At 35.9% G+C, this 24,831-nt stretch overlaps 1 protein-coding gene and 1 long non-coding RNA gene across 2 annotated transcripts in view; one reads left to right on the forward strand and one right to left on the reverse strand.

Annotated features, from left to right (window-relative positions):
• The window catches only part of LOC105841416 (uncharacterized), a 312,744-nt gene extending 305,338 nt beyond the window's left edge, over positions 1 to 7,406 (forward strand). The window contains exons 9-10 of the mRNA XM_021347008.3: positions 2,934 to 3,000; positions 4,019 to 7,406. Of these exons, the coding sequence (XP_021202683.2) occupies positions 2,934 to 3,000; positions 4,019 to 4,034 (83 nt within the window). The 3' untranslated portion in view covers positions 4,035 to 7,406. The remainder of the gene's footprint in view (positions 1 to 2,933; positions 3,001 to 4,018) is intronic.
• The window catches only part of LOC134201008 (uncharacterized), a 192,686-nt gene that overhangs the window by 136,513 nt on the left and 31,342 nt on the right, over positions 1 to 24,831 (reverse strand). The gene's annotated exons all lie outside the window — the stretch shown is intronic.

A 24,831-nucleotide genomic window follows, 5' to 3' on the forward strand; every position in this document is an offset into this window, starting at 1 on the left:
CAACGGATTTTAATGCGGGTTTTTTAATAGATAGAGTGATTGAAGAGAAAGGTTTATATGTATATGTAACATCCATTAAATAGTGGAGAAATCAATAATAAATTACAGTTTCCGAAGCGAAGCGAGGGCGAGTCGCTAGTAATATATAAAGCGATGTAAAAGTTTTAATCAGGACCAATTGACTCGTGTATTTCAGAGGCCATTGGAGTGCAATACCTCTATAAACCAATCACGTATTGACTTTACAACTATATGTTCAGAACAAGAAACTTTGTTGTTTGACGTTCAAGCAAAGGGAAGTTGGCTTTGTGGTGGCTGCTTAAAATACCTCACATCTTCTTATGAGCGACTAAGGTATTAACTGGAGAATACAGCAGCTTTCTCTGACCACAGTCTTCTTTTATTTATTTTTTATTGCTTAGGTCAGTGGACGAGCTCACAGCCCACCTGATGCTAAGTGGTTACTGGAGCCCTTAGATATCTACAACGTAAATGCGCCACCCATCTTGAGATATAAGTTCTAAGGTCTCAGTATAGTTACAACGGCTGTCCCACCCTTCAAGCCGAAACGCATTACTGCTTCACGGCAGAAATAGGCGGGGTGGTGGTACCTACCCGTGCGGACTCACAAGAGGTCCTAACATCAGTTCTACCATCAGTCTTGGGATTGTCAAGTTTCATTTAGTGGTGGTGCTGCGTAGTGTAAGCCCACGCGGGGAGATACCGTTATCCTGTCGATTTTCGCCACAAAACAATCATGCATTCGGGATTCCAATGTTGTACAAGCACTATAAATAACAATTGAGATTTCGATGATGATGTCTCAAAGTGGATGGTGATATTCTCGTTGTGTTAACTAGCTCCGGCTACCACTAAATATTGGGCTGCTCGTATATTCATTGTCTAAGAATTAATAGCACTAATTAAAAGTGTCCACTAAACAATCTCTAGACCACAAGTTGTATAAGTTAATTAATGTATCTTTAGCAAATATGCTTTAAATATTCGCCGGCCCCAAGCTAAAGTGTGTTGTGTTATGCATGCTGAGAACAGACACATTGAATGCAATTAGTATATTTAAGCCATGAATGCCAAATTCTGTAACAAATATAAATCTGAACTTGGAAACGAGAGTGGTGTTTGAAAAAGAAGTAAATACAGAGGAATGTCAACAAAGACCCTAGGGGTTGTAGTCTTAGATAGCTATTTTTCCAGACCATAGCAGAGTAAGAAATGATAATATAAGAATAATTAAAATTACAAACCACAATGTGCTATTTATTACTTTATATCCAGCACTGGCACAACATTAATATTGCACACCTTCCAAATGTTTTTCTACACCAAAAGATAGTAGCTCAAAACGTTTACAAATTACACTAATATACTAGCAAATACTAGCTCCATACGTACTAGGGTAAATCTACACAGATCGATAGTCATAATATCGATAACCGGGAATCGATCAGCCCTAACGACGTTTACAAAGGTCCGCGATATTTCACCGGGTCCAGCCTCGGGCGTCTCCTAATACTGTACATGCTATGACCCAAATCTATTGTTCATTTGATCAAGTTTATTAAATAAAGATCTCTGTGGTAACATGTGTTCGAGATACTGAAATAATGTTGCGTTTTCTATATCGGTTTTTTAGTTAGGGATTTCGGAGCACTTGAACGAATTCTGACTTGATTTTAAGATCGTATTTTCCAGTTAACCAGGTGGTGCACAAATCTTTATTCGTGTAGTCTTTCATTCGATGTGAAAATGTATTTTTATCCATCTTATTTAGCAACTTTAAATGCACGAGATTTTCCCGCTGGATCTTCTCAATTGGTCGCGATTACGATTCGATAGTAAATTCATCGAAGCACTGCTCTTGCTGGGGCTAGTATTAACAATTCTCTCAGGTTGAGCCTGTAAGCTCACCTACCAGTCCACGTGAAGTTGGAATAGCCCCTTAGGGTACCAACGAAATGTTGTGTTAAGTGGTCGGCAGACTAGTTTGAGAATAACGTGGACTGCCATTTAGGCTGCCGATAGCAGTCATCTAATAATCTGGTTTCAAAAGTGGGATATCCATTCGGCCGATTCAGCTAAGGCCTCAAATATTGCAAACAATCGAAATTTCTTTGCAACGAGTTCAAAACTCAATGCTTCTTCCTACAGCATTCGTGTTTTGTTATCTATAAGCTTTGGCGAAAGCTCGATACTAAGTTAACAAGCCTGTCTACGCTTAGAAAAAATTCATTATCTGTTAGACGTATATCGTGTTACTATTAGTGACCGCTTCATAAATGACGATAAAATTTAACTTTTAGCGTAAACAAAATTATTCTGATTCGGATTTATTTATTGCCCTCAATACGCCATACCTATAGCGACTAATTAGCTTCTCATGGACGCCAGTAACACCAATGAGACAGCCAAACGTCTGCTCTACGCTGCTACCAAGCATCTTTAGAAGAAATACGTGATAAAGCGTTTATCAAACAATGAAGAAAATAATTTATCTCAATGCCCGAAGATTCGTAGCGAAACCGAATCATAATGCACTTAGACAGAGCGTCACAAATCTCAATGGTGTGATGATAGAGAATGGTAGGATATCAGCAATGCCTTACCAGAGTACCGCCTACGGAACATACGGTATGAAGCACAGAGGGAAACAAGGACTTGTTTTTTTCGTTACCTATTCGCTGGTAGCCTATGGGGCTATTTTGGCTTCGCGCGGACGGGTATTTGAACTCACGGGCTCAACCTGAGACAATTTGCTAATACTAACCCTGGCAAGAGCATTGCTTCGCAGAATCTACCAGCAGATTGCAACAAGGCCATGAAGTAGAGATTGCTCTTGTACTGCCAGATTCGAATTATTGACCCTAGGAAGGGGGTTCTTATGTTGAGACTCACGATTGCTTCTTTGTTAACAGGTCCAGCGTCCGCATCGTCCGTACTCATCTCGTTTTGCTGCGTCACCATCACTACAAGTAGCTTATGGTACGTATTAGGTGCGAAGACAGTAAATCTGTTAAGGAAATTTTGCAACGAATCTTCTTTGAATTACAATTTTAATATATTATCTTTAGTTATACTTTTTTTTTATTGCCCCTGTATGCAGACGAGCATACGGCCCACCTGATGGTGAGAGGTTACCGTCATTTATGGACGTCAGCAATGCCAAGAGCAGAGTCAAGCCGCTGCCTACCGTATATGATGATTTTAATCATGATTTTAATATTATATCATTATTATATTGTAGTAACGGTACCCGCGGCTTCGCCCGTCATCGAATGTATTTTTGTAAATATAAAAGCCATAAAACGGTTCAGAAACTACGTAAGATAATTTTATGTGAACATACATACAGAGATACAGTCTCTTTTATTTAAATAGATGTTGTTTTTAAGTAGTGTCACTAATTGTTCTAATATAATTAATTGATGTATTGTACCGAATATGGTAGATACTACTAATCTACCTATTTCTGCCGTAAAGCAGTCAACAGTATTTTGGTTTCGAAAGTTTGACAATCGCAAAATAATACAATCTTATTGAGGCTTTTATATCGTGTCTTAAATTGAAATATGATGCGTCTGTGCTTAAAGAACCGTTTAGCAACAGATCAACCCCACCTACCTCAGCAAGGAAAATCCAGAGATGTCAATGCGTAACAATAGCCGGAAAGAGCACATTCAGTTCTTAAAAAAAACAGTCTTGGTTCAGAAACCAAAACGCGTTGTAAATTGGCCTCCGGATACATGTCTTATGGTCCGTAATACAATCTTGGCATTCGTCTTACGATGACGATGATGTCAACAAAGCATTCCCTAAAAGCTATTCAGGAAACCTGTGAAAGTAATTTTAAGTCATAGCAAAGTTTTAATCTGACGTTATTTATTGGAGTTTTGTATTATTCATTCCTCGCGTGATTTTTTACTATTCGTTTGCGTCACAAAATCGTATGATAATTGTTTTCTGCGCCCTAGAATTTAAAGAATGTTTGTTTTTATTTCAGGCACGTTCTGCGATGATGTCTGGCTTCGGACCGAGCCCTTTGAGTGGCGCTCAAGAAAGTATTGTAAATAAACACGAAGAAAAAAATAGTGGAAGATTTTATGTATACGGTTCTGGAAGAATCCACTATCGGTTTATGTGGAACCAGTTTTTCGCGAACATTCGAATAATTTATATTCGGTTTGGTTCATAATTATATAGTGTAAAAATGGTCATCAGTTCACGGAACTAGTGGACGATTAATTTCATTGCAAATATTATTCGTTTTATTATTTATAAGGAAAGGCTTTATTAGACGGAATTATTTTTCGTAATCCCAAAATCGATTCACAACAACGATCTAACCAAAAAAAAATACATTAAAATATTAATTGAATATGTAAATATATAATAACAAAACAAAAATATTCTTACTAAATTATGTGATCTGTAGTGTATAGTAGGAAAAATCGATATGAATATAATATAGGGATGTCCCCAGCACTGGTCGATGTGGAGTAAACAAAACAGATCGTCTGCAAGTTTATGGTTGTGGTTCGTCGACATAATATGTTTAATGAAATATACAAATTAAGTTATCTTTATGAACTTATGACTAACATTTTGAGTACTGACATATAGAATTTACAATTAAATTGATGCATTTACATCTGAAAATGAAGCCGAGTAAAATTACCTAAAATAATCGAAATAATTAAAATCGATAATCTCGATTCTGTATTACGATATTTTATGGTTCACGTTATTGGATCCAACGTTTGTCACTGTCACACCGACCAATGTTGGCCAAATGTATAATAAAAAAATACTAAAATAAAGTAGTGTAATCATTAGTGAAACTTGTGAATTACGTTAATTTCTGGAGTTTATTGGATGTTGAGAAAATGGAATATGTCTAAATTATTCGTTGTGTTTGCTTTCAAAGTACTATTTATAAGCCTATTTATAGTGTAGGAATAGAATTTTCTCTTACTCAGTTTGCCTTAAAGATACTTTAATCAAACACTTATTGGTTATTAAATTAAATTATATTATTGTTTTTCCTTTCTTCTGCCACGGATCTGGACTCCCTGTAAATGACTATAAAAACATGTGACGAAAATAAATTCAATCCGAATACTAACATAAACTGCTTATTCCTGCCGGGAAGCTAACATGTTTCCCGGTTTGGAATCAAGAAAAGACGTTCTACCAAAGCATTTAAGTAAATCTTGTGTATCAAAAGCAATATCTAAAAGCTCCCTACAATCACACGGGCTGAATTCACCTAACCTATCAACGCTAAATCAATATGGTACAAAATCCAATTAGGAATTGTCCTATTATATTTTGTGCTTTGCCGACTGCAAACGCGTTATAAAGAGAAGGAAAAATGTCGATAATATCACTTGATGATTTCAAAGATTCAATGCTACTTTCATGCTAACTTCTATTATTCAATGCTAATTAAGGAATAAATAAATAAAATAATTAGCGGTCATACTGTAAATTATCGAGTTTAATTAATATTTATATTTATGTAAAATTTTGTGTAACATAGATGTAATGAGTATGTAATGCCAAAAATATGTGTGCGTTAATATTGACATTTTTTTTTTTTTGAATCAACTTGTTGTGACTCCATTTCTTAACCGTTGATATTGTTAGAAATTCAGCAGATTAGCTGCCACAAAATTATACTATATGATGTAATATAATATCTTGATAACATTCTTGAATGAGCGTTTAACTCCAACAAATTCAATAGCCCTTAATTTCCTAATAATCTTTCAATTAAACATCACATCCTCGAATCGTACCTACGTATGAAGTATTAATAACTTTATAGTGAATGTTAATTATCTCTGTACATATAATAATATATTTGTAAGAAACGGCCTAGAAATATAACAAATTTACCAAAAAAACTGATTATTTTCCTTAGACTGTTATAAGAATACATATGAAATTGACCCTGGACACATCTATATATAGAGATAAGCAAAAAGGCTTAACGTACACAAAGCGCTTAATGAGGTATCCAGGATCATAAATTTCAAACTTTTGTGCTATTTTACAACGCGTTATTTTTAGATGTCGAATTATGTAGTTCCAAAAAAAATTTTCGACTCGATCGTAAAGTGCAAAGATTAAACTTGAGTTTAAGCTGTATAAGCATTTCATTCATATACTCGTTGTCTGTGGTTTTTTTTACCGCGCAAACTGAGCACTGCGTGACACGTTAAAGATATACGCTTTGAATTTTTATCCCAATTTATATTATTTTAAGTCTGTAATTCCCGAACATGGTCCTTCGAGCCGGATTTTGAAGATTTAGTACCAGTAAGATAAATTATTAACCAGAAGGTAACGAGTGGATTATTATCTTCCCGAACACTCGTAGCATATGAATTCTTCCTCGTATACCACGTTGAGATTAAATGATATATGCTCATTGCGTTTCTGTTCTGTAGAATAATTATTAGCCTAACAAGCAAGTTTTGGATGAGAAGATTTGTGTCCTTACGACGCTTAGGGATATGTGGTAGCTATACCAGCTATACTACTGCCAGCTGTCAAAAATCAATTTTTCTTGAAGAAAGGTTGAGCTTGGATTAATAATAATTGGCAATAGGATTTTGTGGGAAGTTCGATCGTATATAATGTGAGAATTATGACGTAGGAAGCAATCAGATTTCAATTTATCTACTTAGATTAAAAACGATGGTAATCAATATATTCAAAGGCTGGTTTGAAGTGGAAACGAATATGCCGGTTTTATAATTTGAGGTCACAAAACAAAAAATAAATACTTTGTTTTTAAAAGCGAGTCAAAACAATACAATGATTGGAGTCTCCTTTTAAGCGTGCAAGCCTGTACTAGGAGAAGTTTGCTAAATAGAAATTCTGTTACAGGACACGAGTTAGTTTTATAAACAATTGGGAACATCAAAATAAATTGCTTATTATTATTTAAATTTGATGTTGAAATCACAATTTTACCATGTGAAGCGATTGCTGAAAATTATGACGTCATCTGCTGGCAATCTTCCTCTAAATCCCACATTATTGTATGTTAAGCTGATTCAACCAAAATAAACCATCAACTTACAATTAAAATATTGTGTATGTATAAACTAATTAAATAAATAAATAAAAATTACGAAAAAAATTATGTAGACAATATTAAAAATACGGTATGTAAGTCACATTGGCATAGTGGTCTAAAAGATTTAAGTGACTTTTGTGTTACATTAAGAAACGTTAAGATGTAGTAAGGACGTAAAATAGAATTTTTCGTTTTGTATTCAATAAATTTTTATACGAACGAATCCTTGTTATTTGTTTTTTTGCTCAAATGTATGTGTGTTGATTTTTATTATGTCGTATAAATAAATTATTATATAAAACTGCTGTGTATTATTTCTTCCTCTTTGGCTAACTCTTTGGTTCGGTGGTGTAGCAGTAGCTATTTGTGTGATAAACAAAATTATTTTTTTCTTTGCCTGGGTGTAATGTAGACTATAGAAAAATAGTATTATCTGTGGTGGCAGCATTTGACACTACATTTATTCCACATAGGAAACTTGTCTCTGGCTTTATAGATTAAAAAGACAATATGGTTTTATAAAAAAGGACTATTTTAGATTGTGAAAACATCTTAAATATTGAAGTTGTAAATATTGTTTCTCTTTACAGTTTACTATATATGTACATACATATGTAGCTATAGTAATTTTAAGTATTGAAGTAAGCGGTGTTTGCAAGTGATTCATTTGATAAAATAAATTAATTTTTACAGAGCAATTATTTTAGTTTTTTTTTCTGCTTCCATAAACAACTTAATACATATATTCAAACGTATTTAAGAATGTTTATCGGTCTCTGGTTTCGGTCTCAAAGTTTGCATTCAATTTGTGATATCTATAAATTCTGGTCACCATTTAAAATTAGATTTGAATAAGATAGTTTAACTATCAATTTTAATACGCTTTTGTTAGCTTCATACATATGTTAGTATCTATGTAACGGAATCTTTGACAGTGATTTTGATCTCCTTCAAAACGTCGGATTAACTCGAAATTTGGCGCACTTATCACGTAGCGATGACAATTCAATATTTTAAGAAGTTAGACCCGTTATTTATGGACGATATGCTAAAGTTAAGATACAAGCTCTTGTTAAGAAATCATTAGGAGAGCGCTTCTATTGTAATTGTTCTTTGTAATTTAGCAGTACTTCGCTTTGAAATTCTACCTAGTTATGTACCTACTAAAAGGAATTCCAAGAATAAAGTCTGCAGCTCCAAAATGAAGGTAGCAGTTACTTTAATATTTCTTATTAAGATACATTTCTCAGTTTCTACAACACTATAATTGCAAATACAATTTTATTTTTCGATACTTATTTAGTGAAAGCAATTGTTTTGTGGTTTTCCTTCGTGTAAATCATACGTATAGTTGTAACCAAGGATGTAGATCAAATAAAGATACTTTTATAGCATTTATTAAGCTATTGCATAGCTTTTATCGCGGGCTTTGAGCGTGGCGACCGAATCAAGAAATTCCGTAACGAAAATAAAACCTAACACCCCCCACTCGCCTACCAAGTGCCATGTAGCTCGCATTCAACACATTCACACGTTGCGCCTGTGTAGCGTTTGTGAATAAGCGCGCGGCGTGACGTCGCACTGCATGCGCATCATAAAATGTTTGCCCATCTCTCTCTCTTGCGGTCTATGTTATGAGTGTGAACGGGACAGTTAATGTTTTGCTTTTGTTAATGTTTATAAATATAGCGTGGTCTTATTTTATTATTGTTTTAATATAAAATTATTATTGTCTAATTATAATTGCATAAGTTGATAAACAATGCTATGCAATAGCTTTACCGCGGCAGTCACCGAGTGCCACACGTGTTTTATTTTTATTGCTTAAGTGGATAGACGAACCCACGTGCCCATCTGGCACTAAGTGGTTACCGGAACCCATTGACATCAAGTTCGGTCGGTACAACGGTTGCCTCATCCTTCAAACCGAAACGCATTGCTGCTTCACGGCAGAAATAGGCGCGATGGTAGTAACAAGCCGTGCGGGCTCACAAAACGCCCTTACCTCTAATCTAAAGGCATATTTAAAGTCTCTCACAGTGGTAATCGCCCAGACAAAACCGGCACTACCCGTCTGCCTAAATTCATTGCTCCGCGTGATAGATAGACTTAATTAGATCCAACTAAACAATTAATAAGAAAACACATTATGCCTTTAATCTACTGTTAAATGTTCGTGATGATGAACTGATTTTAAATGTAGAGTAGTAATTTTAAGTCCATTAATTTTACGATTAAATAAGTTGTCATTGAATTCTAAAACCTTTTTGCATGCTTCGGACAAAGTAAATAATTACTCGGTAATTGAACTATCAATTTTTTTTTTATTGCTTAGATGGATGGACGAGGTCACAGCCCACCTGGTGTTAAGTGGTTACTGGAGCCCATAGACATCTACAACGTAAATGCGCCACCCACCTTGAGATATAAGTTCTAAGGTCTCAAGTATAGTCACAACGGCTGCCCCACCCTTCAAACTGAAACGCATTGCTGCTTCACAGCAGAAACGTGCGGACTCACAAGAGGTCCTAACCTAACCTAACCTAAGTTTACAGTACAGTTTTCTAGATTTTCTTATTTACATACATACGTAAATATAAACCAAAAAATTCCGTAGGCACACCATCGAAAGATATTTTCTAAGTTGTAGCCTTTTAAACAAACATGACATTCTCGTGGAAGCATCGGCACTACAATAACCGTGTAAGACAACCCACTAATGACGGAATCTCAGTAGATTATCGCGGTACAATTAAACGCTACGTAAACTCGCTCAGATGTACCACTGTGCAAAATGTTACGCGGTCCCGAAACAAATAGAAATACAGAAGGCTCACTTTTTATTTGCCCACGCTTATGAGACTACGAGCTGCGGATGACTAAGGTATCGCAGATATTTGAAGGCCGCGCTAACTGCCGTCTAATTTTCTAAAAAAATATATCTTGGAATTTACGTTTCTTGTCACATAGAAAGAAATATCTAATAAATAAAGATTCCCGACGTTTGACAAATCTGGTCCGTGACCACGAAAACTATAAAGTAATCGAAATGTCGAAAATATTTTAAGTTTATTTTATACAAAAGTTTAGGTGGTTTATTTATCGATTGAGGCACTACGAAGTCTGCCGGGTCAGCTAGTATATAATAAAAATAATGAATGCAAATCAATCTTGCACTATTACACTTTAACTATTAAACCTTAAACATAGTTTTAATCAATTAAAATTCTAATCAAATCCAAATAAAATGTTTCTGATTGTAGAGCACAATGTGAGACCGAATTGAAACATGCTAATTGTTTGTCTATGTTTGCCGAAAAGCAGTACTGCGGTTTTTTTTTTCCGCAAAATATAACATCCGCTATACTGATTTTATTTATCTGTGGTTTTCGGGTGACACGTTTACGAAATAAGACCAAACTCCAATATCCAAAACAAAAGTTCCATGTATTCTTTCGTCACCATGACATCTTAAAATAGAAATCTGATCTTTGAGCTTTCTATATACCACGTGGAGAGTTATGCTAAATTACCACTCCAAAAAGATCGGCTAGTGACCGTACCTGTTACCCAACACTGCCCTGCGTGCCCATCACATGGATTCAGTATACACGCTCCATACCTAAGACTCACTGTAAGCTGCGAATTTGAATATAGAAGCCGCGTGGATAACTCACTACTTCATATTAAAATGTGTATAATCTGTAGCAATTTTTATTGTGGCGCTTAATGTTCAAACGGCCGCTTGCAAATATTACCTGGAAACGTTTGAAGGTATTACGGCGCAGATACTAAGATACCGTGTAATCAAAAGTATTACACAAGTAAATACAACGGGTTAGGGCTGTTTGAAGTGCCTGTTTATATTGAAATATATAATATTTGAGATGGCTATTGAAAGTCGCTTCGTATATTTCAAAATTGTTACATTACATAACGGTAACAAAAAAAGATTATTAAAAATATTGTTTGATTGTTATATCTTCCGACTCCGGCTTCATTACAATGATTTTAACCAGAGTATCCGTAACTTAATGAATAAAGGACTCCGAGGCATATTGATATACCTAGAGTGATACAACTGCTGGAGCTCAAAACCTTTGACAGATATCAATGTTTTTCAATAAAACGAACTTTATACGATATGAAAAACAGAACGATGTTTACAATGATATATTGAACGCGCTTATTTCTAAAGCGAAACAGTCGAGTTTGATTTGAGGGACAAAGCAGCGTTATATAGTACATATAATTATTAGTTCGACTTCATGTCTGACGAGTGTGGTAGCGTAATTGATTTATATGGATTTTGTGTTGTTTATTTAACTTTATACTCAAGGGTATAATGGCGAACTTAATACCGAAGATGACAAAAGGGTATATTGAACTAAAAAAAAACTACGTTTGTAAAACACACGTAATCACTGGTGGTAGGACCTCTTGTGAGTCCGCACGGGTAGGTAGCACCACCCCGCCTATTTCTGCCGTGAAGCAGTAATGCGTTTCGGTTTGAAGGGTGGGGTAGCCGTTGTAACTATACTGAGACCTTAGAACTTATATCTCAAAGTGGGTGGCGCATTTACATTGTAGATGTCTATGGGCTCCAGTAACCACTTAACACCAGGTGGACTGTGAGCTCGTCCACCCATCTAAGCAATAGATAAAAAAAAAACAGACAATGTACATACATATACAAGTCGTAAATATTATAATATCATAGAAATTATATATAATTTGCATAAACATATAAATCCATATTCTCATACACGTAGGCATTATATATTCATATGAAAATTATTTTATTATGCAGACATGATAAAATAACATAATTAGTACATTACGCATTAGATTGGCTACATAACTTGAGTCAAAGATTACATTCGAAGCACAGCAGGGGAAGCAATGCTCGAATATTGATTAAAATCTCGACATTCTTATTAAAAAAATATTTGTCGTGTCGTGGGACACCGGATAGGAACGAAGTTCCTTATTATAAAAATATGAATTTAAAGTTCTATTCGAGGTATAAAGAGAATAATTATTCGGATATACATTTTTTATTAATCGACGCTTGAAAGGCAAACGTGACTAAGCGACAATAACTGATTTGTAATGATAAGCAATAACCATATTCGATGCGCAAAAAAAATATATTTCTAGGTCTATTAAAATAATTTCAATCCTACAGCTAGATTCGTTAAAATAGATTTTTTTTGAGGTATTTCTCATGTATATTTTAAATTAATTTCAACTTTAAATTAGTCTACTGTAAAGTTCACACATTGTCGCCTAGTCACTTTTGCCTTTCAAGCGTCGTAATATGATTTTTTTATTGATAAAAAAAAAGAATCCATTACAAAGTTATCAACTTTATTTTATTCACAATGATTTATAAAAAATATATAATAATAATATACAAAGAAACAGCTATTTATATGAATAATAATAATAACCGTCATCACGTAGACTATACATTACACACTGTTTAGCCATCATACTAATACTATACATAAATAATAAAAATCTTACCTTACGGACGTTTTTTCTCAGTTAGGGTACCCCTCCGCATCGTCTCATAAGGAACTTCGTTCCAAAATCTTACGTTACGGACGTTTTTTCCCGGTTAGGGTACCCCTCCGCATCGTCCCGTAAGGAACTTCGTTCCAAAAAAATATTGAAAATGTAATACAACACACTATAACTTTATAAAACTATTAAATAGATGTATTTTAATTTACTGACTCGGTAGTGTAGTAGCCAATGCTTTTGACTGTCGCGACGAGGGTCGTGGGTTCGATTCCCTCATCCAGCAAACATTGTGTGATGAAAAAGATTTTTTGCGCTTCGTCTGGGTGTTTATTATCTAAATATGTATATACTTAAACGTATGTAAGTATGTATGTCAGTCTTTGGTACCCATAACACAGGGAATCCTAATATGGGACCGGATGAACATGCGTTATTTGTTCCCAGCTAATTATTCATTACATATTATGCAAAGCAATAATTCGAATAAGCTTATGGTTCTGAGAAATCATCAAAGTGAATAGTGGCAATGAAAGGGATCGTCAAATAATTTTCCTGAACATTGCTTGTTCTAATATTATTAGGAGGCAGTTCTGACGTCATTTTCCAATATAGTTCGTGCTCTGTCTAGCGTAAGATTGAAAATAAATGTTTATAATTATTCTGGCTAAGAACAAATATTAATCTTGTTTTCGCTGATCTGTTGTATTTGTTGTTAGCGCTATTAATTCTACGATTATTATTTGATATTAAAAATCATTTGTTGTTCTAACTTCAATGAAAATTTTCCAAATAGATAGCCCAGCCCGTCTATTGTTCTATGTAATTGCTTAGTAACTAAAAGATTTGCCGTGCGCTGATAATGGAATCGGTAAATATAGCTCAAACAGTTTCAATGCTATTCTGAGTAATTATGATTTTCCCAATTAAAACACATATATGTTTTATAGTTTCTTGCGTCTAAGCTTGTGGTGTATTTTATATCGTCGAGTACTGATCTTTTTTTTATAAATCAACACATTGTTTAGCCTTTTAAAATCATTATTCGCTTATATTTATTAGTCTATATGGGCGCAAAGCAAACGCCACTATTGACAATAATTAAAATGATTTATAGTTTAGTTGATCTATATATTAATACGTGAAGCAAAAACTTTGTATCCCTTTTTACGAAAATTACGCGGACGGAGGAGTATGAAATTTTCAACACTTATAGAGAATATAGAGAAGACGTGCACAATGATAATATTTTTTTTAAATAATGCATAAAAGATACATTAAATCAATAAATAAAACATTACACACACTACATACCATGTATTTGACGCACACACGCATGCATATTATTTATTGTCAAACTTTTGTTTTTGACGTCTGTTGTCAAATTGAGAATAGATTAAATATTGTTTGTCTGTATTAATATTTTTTTATAGTGTAGCTTTGGCGAAATTTGTGATTATAGAAGTATAATATACAATCATACTAGTGTACAAACTTACAATTCCAATTAATTATAGTCGAATTTCGACTACTGCGGGACCACTAGTTCTATGTTATTATGTATTTATTATTAGCAAGGTGATTCTACCATATCTAATATTTAGTAGACACTGTTATTCTACCATATCTAATATTTAGTAGACACTGTTTTGACGTGAAAATGTTCAGAGTATGTTTAATGATTATACTATTGTTTAAAAACACAAATTAATGTATAAATAATCAAATATTAATAAAACATAAATATTAATAATAAATTATGATATAATTAACATTACTAATTTGATTAAGTATTGTAATTGTTATGCAAATAATGTCGTTGTCGCCATTTATTAATAGGCTGGATAATAATAATGTTACTTTATATGAGTTAAAAATAATTTATGTAAAATAAATTAATGCCAGAGTCATGTAAAAATCCCTAAAATATTTATAGGGAATATTAAGTTACATTTTATGAATTGTATCACAGCAATTCCGTTTGTTTGTATAAAAGAAGTTGTAGTTGCTATCATCATCATCATCATCATCATCATCTTAGGCCTTACAGCCCAGGGTGGGCCTTAGCCTGGTCCAGTATGTCTCTCCAGACTGCTCTGTTCAGGGCTTTCTCCTTCCAGTTCTTGACGCCGATATTTTTGAGGTCGCGCTCCACGCCATCCAACCATCGGAGTTTGGGTCTGCCACGACTTCTGCGGCCCTCTGGTTTGGCATAGAGCAATTGTCTCGGCATTCTGGTACTCTCCATTCGAACCACATGTCCTGCCCATTGTAGGCGTCCAATCTTTATAGTTGTTATGATGTTAGGATCTTTGTAAACATCATACAACTCGTGGTTAACTCGTGGTAGTTGCTATAACCATCACAAAATGGCTGATTATGTAAAAACTAAGACGTGGCTTTTTGTAATAAACAAGTAATGTTTTATAGAATTGTATTGTATTTTCATTATAATAGATCTTATGTATGAAAGTCCTGACGCCCCTGATGCCGAGATGTACTTATCTGAATCGATATAAACAGTCGTGAAAATGGTAAAATTTTCATAAAGATAAATATTGTCTTAGTGAAAATAAAGTAAAATAATAAATAAGTAAAATACAAAAAAAACTACAACTGATTTAAAAAACAAATTTAGAACAAGTCCAATATGGGCATATTGTTGTAGCTGATATTTTCTAGTATCAGAACGAGACGGGCTCTTGAATGAGATCAAGTAACAACCGCTGACTCGTAATTTTCTAAGAATAGCTATCAATAGTTGAAGGAATTAATATGTGATAATAATGAATGTGATTTTTTTTAATGCTTACATGGGTGGATCAGCTCACAGCCCACCTGATGTTAAGTGGTTACTGGAGCCCATAGAAATCTACAACGTAAATGCGCCACCAACGTTGAGATATAAGTTCGAAGGTTTCAGTATAGTTACAACGGCTGCCCCACCCCTCAAACCGAAACGCATTACTGCTTCACGGCAAAAATAGGCGGGGTGGTAGTACCTAACCGTGCAGACTCACAAGAGGTCCTACCACCAGTAATTACCTACGCAAATTTTTTTTTTTTTGCTGGTTTGATTTGTATTACACGATGTTATTCCTTCACCGTGGTAGTCAATCGTGAACATTTGTTAAGTACTTATTTCATTAGAAAAATTGGTACCCGCCTGCAGGATTCGAACACCGTTGCATCGCTAGATACGAATGCACCGGACGTCTTATCCTTTAGGCCACGAAGACTTCAAAATGAATAAGCCGATGAAATAACTAAGCTTTCCCGGTAAATCACAGAGATAAAAACGGGAGGAGTAATTCCTAACCAAAACAAATTCAGGTCTACCGATCCTCCAGTCGAGTCGTCCAAGCAAATAAATAAATATACGGAATCACGCAGCGGATCTTGTCAAACGTAATAAGCCCCTTTGAGAAGCGTTAGTCACGTAACAAATGAAGGAATACACGAAAATACGCGAATATTTTCATCCCTATTTTACTTCGTGCCGCCTCTCGTAATATTCGAATTACCCATTTCGTATTCAATGCTATTCAAATAAATTTATCCATTCAAATTTTCGGAGAATTTAAATTTAATTTTTAGACCGTAATCTAAACGATAAATCGAATTTCAATTAAAATCAGACATGTAGAATTGAAATCTTAAAAATAATAAAAAACAAACGTGTGGCACTCGGGAACTGCCGCGGTAAAGCTATTGCATAGCATTTTTCATCAACTTATGCAATTATAATTAGACAATGATAATTTAATATTAAAACAATAATAAAACAAGACCACGCTATATTAAACATTAATAAAAACAAAACCTTAACTGTCCCCTTTACACTCATAAGCTAGACTGCGCGAGAGAGAGATGGGTAGACTTTTCATGATGCGCATGCAGTGTGACGTCACGCCACGCGCTTATTCACAAACACTACACAAGCGCAACGTGTGAATGTGTTGAACGCGAGCTACATGGTAGGCGGAGTGAGGGGTGTAAGGTTTTTTTCGTTACGGAATTTCATGATTCGGTCGCCGCGCTCAAGGCCCGCGATAAAAGCTATGCAATATCTTAATAAATATATGTGATATTTCAATTATGTTTAACTACGTCTTACGGTCATGTCATCTAATTTATAGGACTTTATGGTGCAGGAATTAACATATACTTTTGTTTAACGGCATTTTACCACATTTTCCAAAATTAATGGGTACCTGATATTTCAGTATTGTGGCAAACGCCATGCTCACGGGAGGACTGAAGATCGTGGGTAGGATTAGTTAGGAGCATACAAAACTGTCTATCTTATATCCGGTTTTCGAGTGTTGTCACTGGAACTCGGTAACTGGTTAATTAAGCTCACTTATAACGAGGTATAAGTCACACATACATATATCAGCTTATTTCGATTAACCGAATACACCAGTTGTCAGTACTTGTCAGTTAGATAGGCAACGGTAGGCAGTGGCTTGGCTCTGTCCCTGGCATTGCTGAAGTCCAGAGGCGACGGTAACCACTCACCATCAGGTGGGCCGTCTGCTCGTCTGCCCACAAGGGCAATAATCAAAAAGATCCAAACGTTTTAAGTGCTATAATTTTTTATTTATTTATTGGTTAGATGGGTGGAGGAGCTCACAGCCTACCTGGTGTTGAGTGGTTACTGGAGCCCATAGACATCTACAATGGGCCACCCACCTTGAGATATAAGTTCTAAGATCTCAGTATAGTTACAACGGCTGCCCCACCCTTCAAACCGAAACCCATTACTGCTTCACGGCAGAAATAGGCAGGAGGGTGGTACCTATCCGCGCGGACTCACAAGAGGTCCTACCACCAGTAAGCAAACAGCGGCTTGGCTTTGCCCCTGGCATTGCTGAAGTGCGCTCGTCTGCCTACAAGGGCAATAAAAAAAAAGATCCAAACACCTTTAATTGCTATAATTATTTATCCTTACAATAACAGTTTCTTCTGACAAAAACCTTTAACAATAAATTAGCAGTTTACAAAATTAGTGAAAACACTCTAAGCTCGAGTACAAATTTCCTACGTCACATCGCATTAAGCGAAATGAAATCTCATGAACTCCCGACGGCTGGAGCAGTTAGTATTAAAAGCGCGAACATTACCTCGAGTTTTCAAGTGTCACATAGTCGTCGGGAGCCCGGCATGCTTTGACTTCGCTCAGTAAGCACGTATAGCCGAGCAGTCGCATAGCGTCGCCGTGAGAACACCCTTTATGTGACGGTGCATGTTACGAACGAAAAAAAATATATGTTAATTTAAATTTATTTCCAGAAATACATACAATTGAGATAAATTGCATACCTCTTAATCCATACTAGTGGTCCCGCGGTCGAAATTCGACTATTGAATATTATAATGGTTCTATTTTCAAAGACTATTTATTATACTTCTATAATCACAGCTTTCGCCAAGACTACACTATAGAAAAATAATAATAAAGTTAAACAATATTAATTTATTCTCAATTTGACCACAGACTTTAACAATAAACAAAAGAGTATATATGCGTGTGTGTGTGTGTCAAATACATGGTACTGGGTGTAATGTTTTCTTATTGATTTAATGTATTATTAATGCTTAATTATAAAAAAATATTATCATTTTGCGCTCCTTCTCTGTATTCTCTATAAGTGTGGGAAATTTCATACTCCGCCGTCCGCGCAATTTTCGTAAAAAGGGGTACAAAGTTTTGGCTTTACGTATTAATATATAGATGATAAGTCTATCTCTCACAATCTAAGGCTGACCAATGCTGAATATAGGTCTCTCCAATCGATATCCAGTGCAGTCAGATTTTCATTAGGTCTTCAGTCCATCTGGTTCATAATTCCAGTAGCGACATTAAAATTTAGCAATTGGTATTTGTCGAAACATCGATTTAAAATAATAAGGATATGTTCATGAAGCCGTCGTATCTTGAATGATGAGATGCATGGTATAATTATATCAAGTTAAACTTGTTGCAATTACGCCATATTTTCTTCTTTTCTAAGTTAATACGTACTTTGTATGTGCTCTAAAGTAACTTCCTTAATGAAGGATCTGAAAGGTGATGTTTGTAAAATTTATACTGTACTACTTATGAATACATATCGACGATTGAAAGGCAAACGTGACTAAGCGACAATGCGTGAACTTTACAGTAGACTAATTTAAAGTTGAAATACCTTTAAAAAATTCTATTTTAACGAATCTAGCTGTAGGATTGAAATGATTTTAATAGACCTAGAAATATATATTTTTTGCGCATCGAATATGGTTATTGCCTATCATTTATGTACAAAGCAGTTATTGTCGCTTAGTCACGTTTGCCTTTCAAGCGTCGATATGTACTCTCTAGTTTACAACTATGTCCTGACATTGCCTGTAGCCACCTTGGGAATCTGCTTCTGGTATTGAATGGATCTCACACTTTCACGTGAAGAAGATAGCATGCGTACTACCCATTGTGGCAGACTTAATGAGGATTTAATAAGCTACCATCCTATTAAAGATTCGTATAAAATTAAGATTAAGATAAATCTATGTATGAAGTTTAATTAAAGTTGGACGCTACCACTTTTGTCTTATACCACCCTCCGCGCGGATAATGTAAGATTTTATTGGTGAACAATAAAGTTTACAAAATTCTCATTTTTGTTCTATCTCTTGTAATAACACTAGTTTTGTAATAAACTTCACGAACGGTAAAGTTTACTTGAATAACATTTGTTTGATGTATCAGAATTGTTTGCTTAATTAGAAATTTAACATTTCGGTACGTTATGAGCATCGATTCGATTTTGTGAACGAGATAATTTTTTTTTTTTTATATTGCTAGATGGCTCACAGCCACCCTGATGTTACTGGAGCCCATAGACACTTACGACGTAAATGCGTCACCCACCTTCACATAGTTCTAAGGTCTCAAGTATAATTATATACAAGTATACTCAAGTATACAACGGCTGCCCAACCCTTCAAACCGAAACGCATTACTGCTTCACGGCAGAAATATGCGTCATTATTTATATGATAATCAGTAAATGATGACTGGGTAATTTTTCATTATTATTGATCGCCATTTCAGTGTGGTACCAAAACAATTGTTAATGTTTTGTTAATCAACAACTAGCCGTTCAATAAAAAAAAACCTAACTCACAAAAAAAATTTAAGATTTATTAGCATAAAATTTTGAGTAAATTTTTTTTTAATTTTCTGGAACAAACATTTTTAGTATATCGATGGGTTTCGGTAACTGCTTGACAACAAGTGAAGCCGCGCGCTTTTCTGCTCATCTATCGTTTTTGTTTTATCAAAAATACATCTCGAGACAGCTCTAACAAACAACAACTAGGTAAAACAAAATCCCTATAAATACAAATAGGTACGTCATAAAACACCAAGCACAACATAAGCATCATAAAGGCTAAAATCTTCGAAATAGCTTAGAGAAGATATAACCCAGTTATTCCCCTTGGCGTGAGTTAGGGAAGCGCAGCTTTCGAACTTAGAACTTCACGTGAACTCGTTTTCGAGTTCAACATCTTTTCCTATGTCGTGAGTGGCTTTTAGTGAAATGAATGGAAATATTACGAAGTTTTAAGTTTATCTTCAGTATCAACGGTAATGCACTTAATTTCAAGCACACCGTATTTTTTTTATTTATTGAACAAAAATTGTTCCCGTCCATGAGGCAAAATAAACGTTCAAAATTTTTAAGAAATCGCTAGATCTTCGTGATTCAAACAACTACTAAGGATGAGCGGTAATATTCGATATACGAAACTTTTTCACCCTTCAAACAACAGATGTCCTGCGTTCCGGTATTAAAGGGTTAGACAGGCTGAGTTTATGATGCAGTAGTTAGCGATCCTGAATGTTGCGTTTTTTTTTTCCTACCTATGCTGATAGCCTTGAGAGGCTATTGCAGCTTCACCCTAACGTGTGTAGGTGTGCGCACGGGGCTCAAACCGGAGTGTTGCTAACACTGACCCTAGCAAGAGCAGTGCTTCGCAGAATCTACCACCGTATCGGAAACGCGACTCACTGAGCAGATCCGACGAGAAACTCAGTGGGCTGTGTCTATGGGTTAATTCGCTCGTCGAGCCCTTCGTCGCCAGCGACGGCTTCGACGAGGACGGTGACCAGTGCTTGTGGTGCCTAAAAGCACCGTTAATGGATCAGGAGGATCCGAAATGACGTGCTTTGGGCGACGGAAATGGTTTACCATTCGGCCTACAGGATCGGGTATGTAGTTTCCAGCGGCCGTCGTGGGTTCGATTCCCACATCGGGCAAACATTCATGTGATGAACAGCTTTGTTTGTTGTGAGTGGCTTTTAGTGAAATTAATGGAAATATTACGAAGTTTTAAGTTTATCTTCGGTATCAACGGTAATGCACTTAATTTCAAGCACACCGGTTTTTTTTTTATTGAACAAAAGTTGTTCCCGTCCATGAGGCAAAATAAACGTTCAAGATGTTTAAGAAATCGCTAGATCTTCGTGATTCAAACGTCTACTAAGGATGAGCGGTGATATCCAATATATGGAACTTTTTCACCCTTCAAACAACAGATGTCTTGCCTTCCGGTATAATTTTTTTTTTTTTTACTATGCTGATAGCCTTGAGAGGCTATTGCAGCTTCACCCTAACGTGTGTAGGTGTGCTCACGGGGCTCAAACCGGAGTGTTGCTAACACTGACCCTAGCAAGAGCAGTGCTTCGCAGAATCTACCACCGTATCGGAAACGCGACTCACTGAGCAGATCCGACGAGAAACTCAGTGGGCTGTGTCTATGGGTTAATTCGGTGACCAGTGCTTGTGGTGCCTAAAAGCACCGTTAATGGATCAGGAGGATCCGAAATGACGTGCTTTGGGCGACGGAAATGGTTTACCATTCGGCCTACAGGATCGGGTATGTAGTTTCCAGCGGCCGTCGTGGGTTCGATTCCCACATCGGACAAACATTCATGTGATGAACAGCTTTGTTTGTTCTTTGTCTGGCTGTCTATTATCTATATATGTATATACTTAAACGTATATAAGTATGTATGTCAGTCTCTGGTACCCATAACACAGGGAATCCCAATTTGGGGCCGGATGACAATGCGTGATTTGTTAACAATTATTATTATAGTTATTATTATCAACCAGCGTCTTGCCAGCCCGCGTCTTGAGGAGGACAGGGGTATTCAAACTGTTGTTACTAATGGTTACCAATTACTGCCAGAAATCGCGAGCTTGCTGATTCGTCTATGATATAAAATAACCCATGACTCCTTTGTGTCCACCAGGTGTCCAGGCAGAACATAACATTGCATCCTTATTGTAATTCGGCTAACAATTTCTTAAAGGCTAGCATTTAAAGCTTTCTAGTGAAATAATTGAATTTCTTTTCAAGTTAGCTCTAATAGCTTTATTTATTTAAATTGTGCGAAAAATAGGTAGTATCTCATCATCTCAGCCTGTGCACTGTCCATGCTGAACATAGGCCTCTCCAAGTGATGTCCAGTGCGGCCAGTCCGTTGCCACCTGCACCGATCGTGACCCAGCGATTCTTACTAGGTCGTCAGTCCATCTCGTAGGTGGTCGTCCCCCACTACGCTTTCCAGTACGTGGACTCCACTCGAGAATCCTTCTGCCCCATCGGCCGTCCGATGTTCGCTTTTTGTGGCCTGCCCACCGTCTCTTCAGCGTGCTAATCCTACGGGCTATGTCAGCAACTTTGGTTCTTCTACGGATCTCCTCATTTTTGATTCGGTCTCGTAGGGAAATACCAAGCATAGCCCTCCATAGCTCGCTGTGTGACACTGAGCTTCTTAAAAAGATCCTTTGTGAAGCACCACGTCTCAGAACCGTAAGTCGTAATTGGTAGCACACATTGGTCGTATACCTCTTTGCCTTCAGGCACTGAGGAATTTTGGGCGAGAACACATTTTTTAATTTACCGAACCGAGTTGGATCCGCCTACTGACCTCTCTCTCTCGAAGTTGGACTTACCTAATCGCCTGCCTGTCCTAGGTATATTTATTCGTCTACAACTTAAAGAGTAGAGTTCCCAACAGTTACTCGGGTGGGCTTAACATGGATATTGAACATGATTTTCGTTTTATCCATATTCATTTTAAGACCCACTCGTTGGGAAACTCTATTGACGTCACCAAGCATCTACACCACATCTTCCAGCGACGGATCCCGGATGTATCTATCCACAATGAATGTAGCATATTCATACAGTAAAATCACTTACCGATCCATTTATTCTCTGAAACCTCCCAGCCTACCAAATCAACCCTTGGATATATTACCAAATCAACCCTTGTTTATTTACAATGATAAGAAATGAATATGTACTTAGTGCTTTAGAAATAATACGAAGTCTGATAAAATTTTGCAGTACAGAAATTACGACTGGAACATAAAGGAGCGAATTACTTTGTTCATTTCCACAACACAGTACAGGTGTAAGAATAGCGAAAGCCCACTATTTAAGTTCAAGAGAGAAAATATGTCGGCAGTAAATTAGAGTTAGAAAACAATGGAGCCGAGGGACCCCACAAGCGGAGACCGTGCTGCATTTTTCAATGGATCGTACTGTGACCATGCTTTTATAAACAGAATTATACGATTCAAATAAATAAATACTTTTTGTTCACTCGGTACTCTTTGTTCACCACCCTGCCTGTTTCTGCCGTGAAGCAGTAATGCGTTTCGGTTTGAAGGGTGGGGCAGCCGTGGTAACGATAATTGAGACTTTAGAAGTTATATCTCAAGGTGGGTGGCGCATTTACGTTGTAGATGTCTATGGGCTCTAGTAACCACTTAACACCAGGTGGGCTGTGAGCTGGTCTACCCATATAAGCAACAAAATAAAATAAAAAAACGACACAATAGAGCCGCTACATCCAATTTTATAATTCCCTCAACAATGATCAGTGCTGGACCGTGGAGAGAAATTCTTAACAAAAGTGAAGTAAGAAAAATGTTCTGTAAAAATTATCTGTTGGTGAACATAGCGGTTCTAGATAGAGGAATGCACTCTGCTCCAATTCAGTGCATCATAGAAAGGAATAAATATATGATAGAAAGGGAAAACCACAAAATTTTAAAAAAAACATCACGAAGATTTGTTATAAAGTATGCGAACTGCACATTAAGTGTTACTATGGTAGATAATATAAACTTACAAATCTTATCGATTTATTTTCTTAAAAAAAACGTATGTGACCTTTAATATCAATACAAAAGCACTGTAATATTTAGGATGGACATATATTTATGATTCAATATTAACTATGAAGATATTCTAAAGCATTGTCACCCTACATCAACACAATAGTGTACGGACATATAAAGCCGGTGGACATGCCGTCCGAACCTCGACAGGACAAACACTGATAAGTAAAAAAAATACATATATTTAAGCAACAAAGTTAATTACAACAGTTTTTGTGGGAAATTTCAGAAACCAAAGTTTCTTCTAAATACGGCTTTGAAGCATTGACAATTTAATGTTTGAAATTATTCATTCTACAGCTAAATCTCGATGATTTTGATTAGTTGACATCTTCTTCGATTACACGAATGATAAACTAAATAGGTTACTGAACTCGTAATAATGTTTTGCTCAACTAATGAAGAAGGAAAAACCCCACAGAGTTGCTCACCGGATCTTCTCAGTGGGTCGCGTTTCCGATCCGGTGATAGATTCTACGAAGCACTGCTCTAGCTAGGGCTAGTGTTAGCAACACTTCCGCTTTGAGTCCCAAGAGCTCCCGTACACGCTAAGGTAACGCTGAAATAGCCTCTCAAGGCTATCAGCATAGATACGAACAAAAAAAAGGAAGGAATAGAGGAATAAGTAAGGAAACGAATATAATAAACCACACTATTGCACTTACATAGGTATACCAAAATAACGATAATGTATACAGATACATACATAATACAGAACACATAAAAGTAAATGAGAAAAATTTAACTTATAACTAAAGGACGAACTTATCGCTGAAAACGATCTCTAATAGACACCCGAGTAGTTCTTTTTTTTTTAGTAAAATTGACGAAACATGGTAAACACGTTGATGCTCATTTATTATTCAAGTTAGGCAGTCAATCAAAAGTGACTTTTAATGCAGAACAGAATTAATACTGAAACAAACACTGCACTGTATGCACAGGTGTCGTGTTTCT

This window comes from Bombyx mori, chromosome 22, assembly GCF_030269925.1.
Source record: "Bombyx mori chromosome 22, ASM3026992v2".
NCBI classification, from domain to species: Eukaryota; Metazoa; Arthropoda; class Insecta; order Lepidoptera; family Bombycidae; genus Bombyx; species Bombyx mori.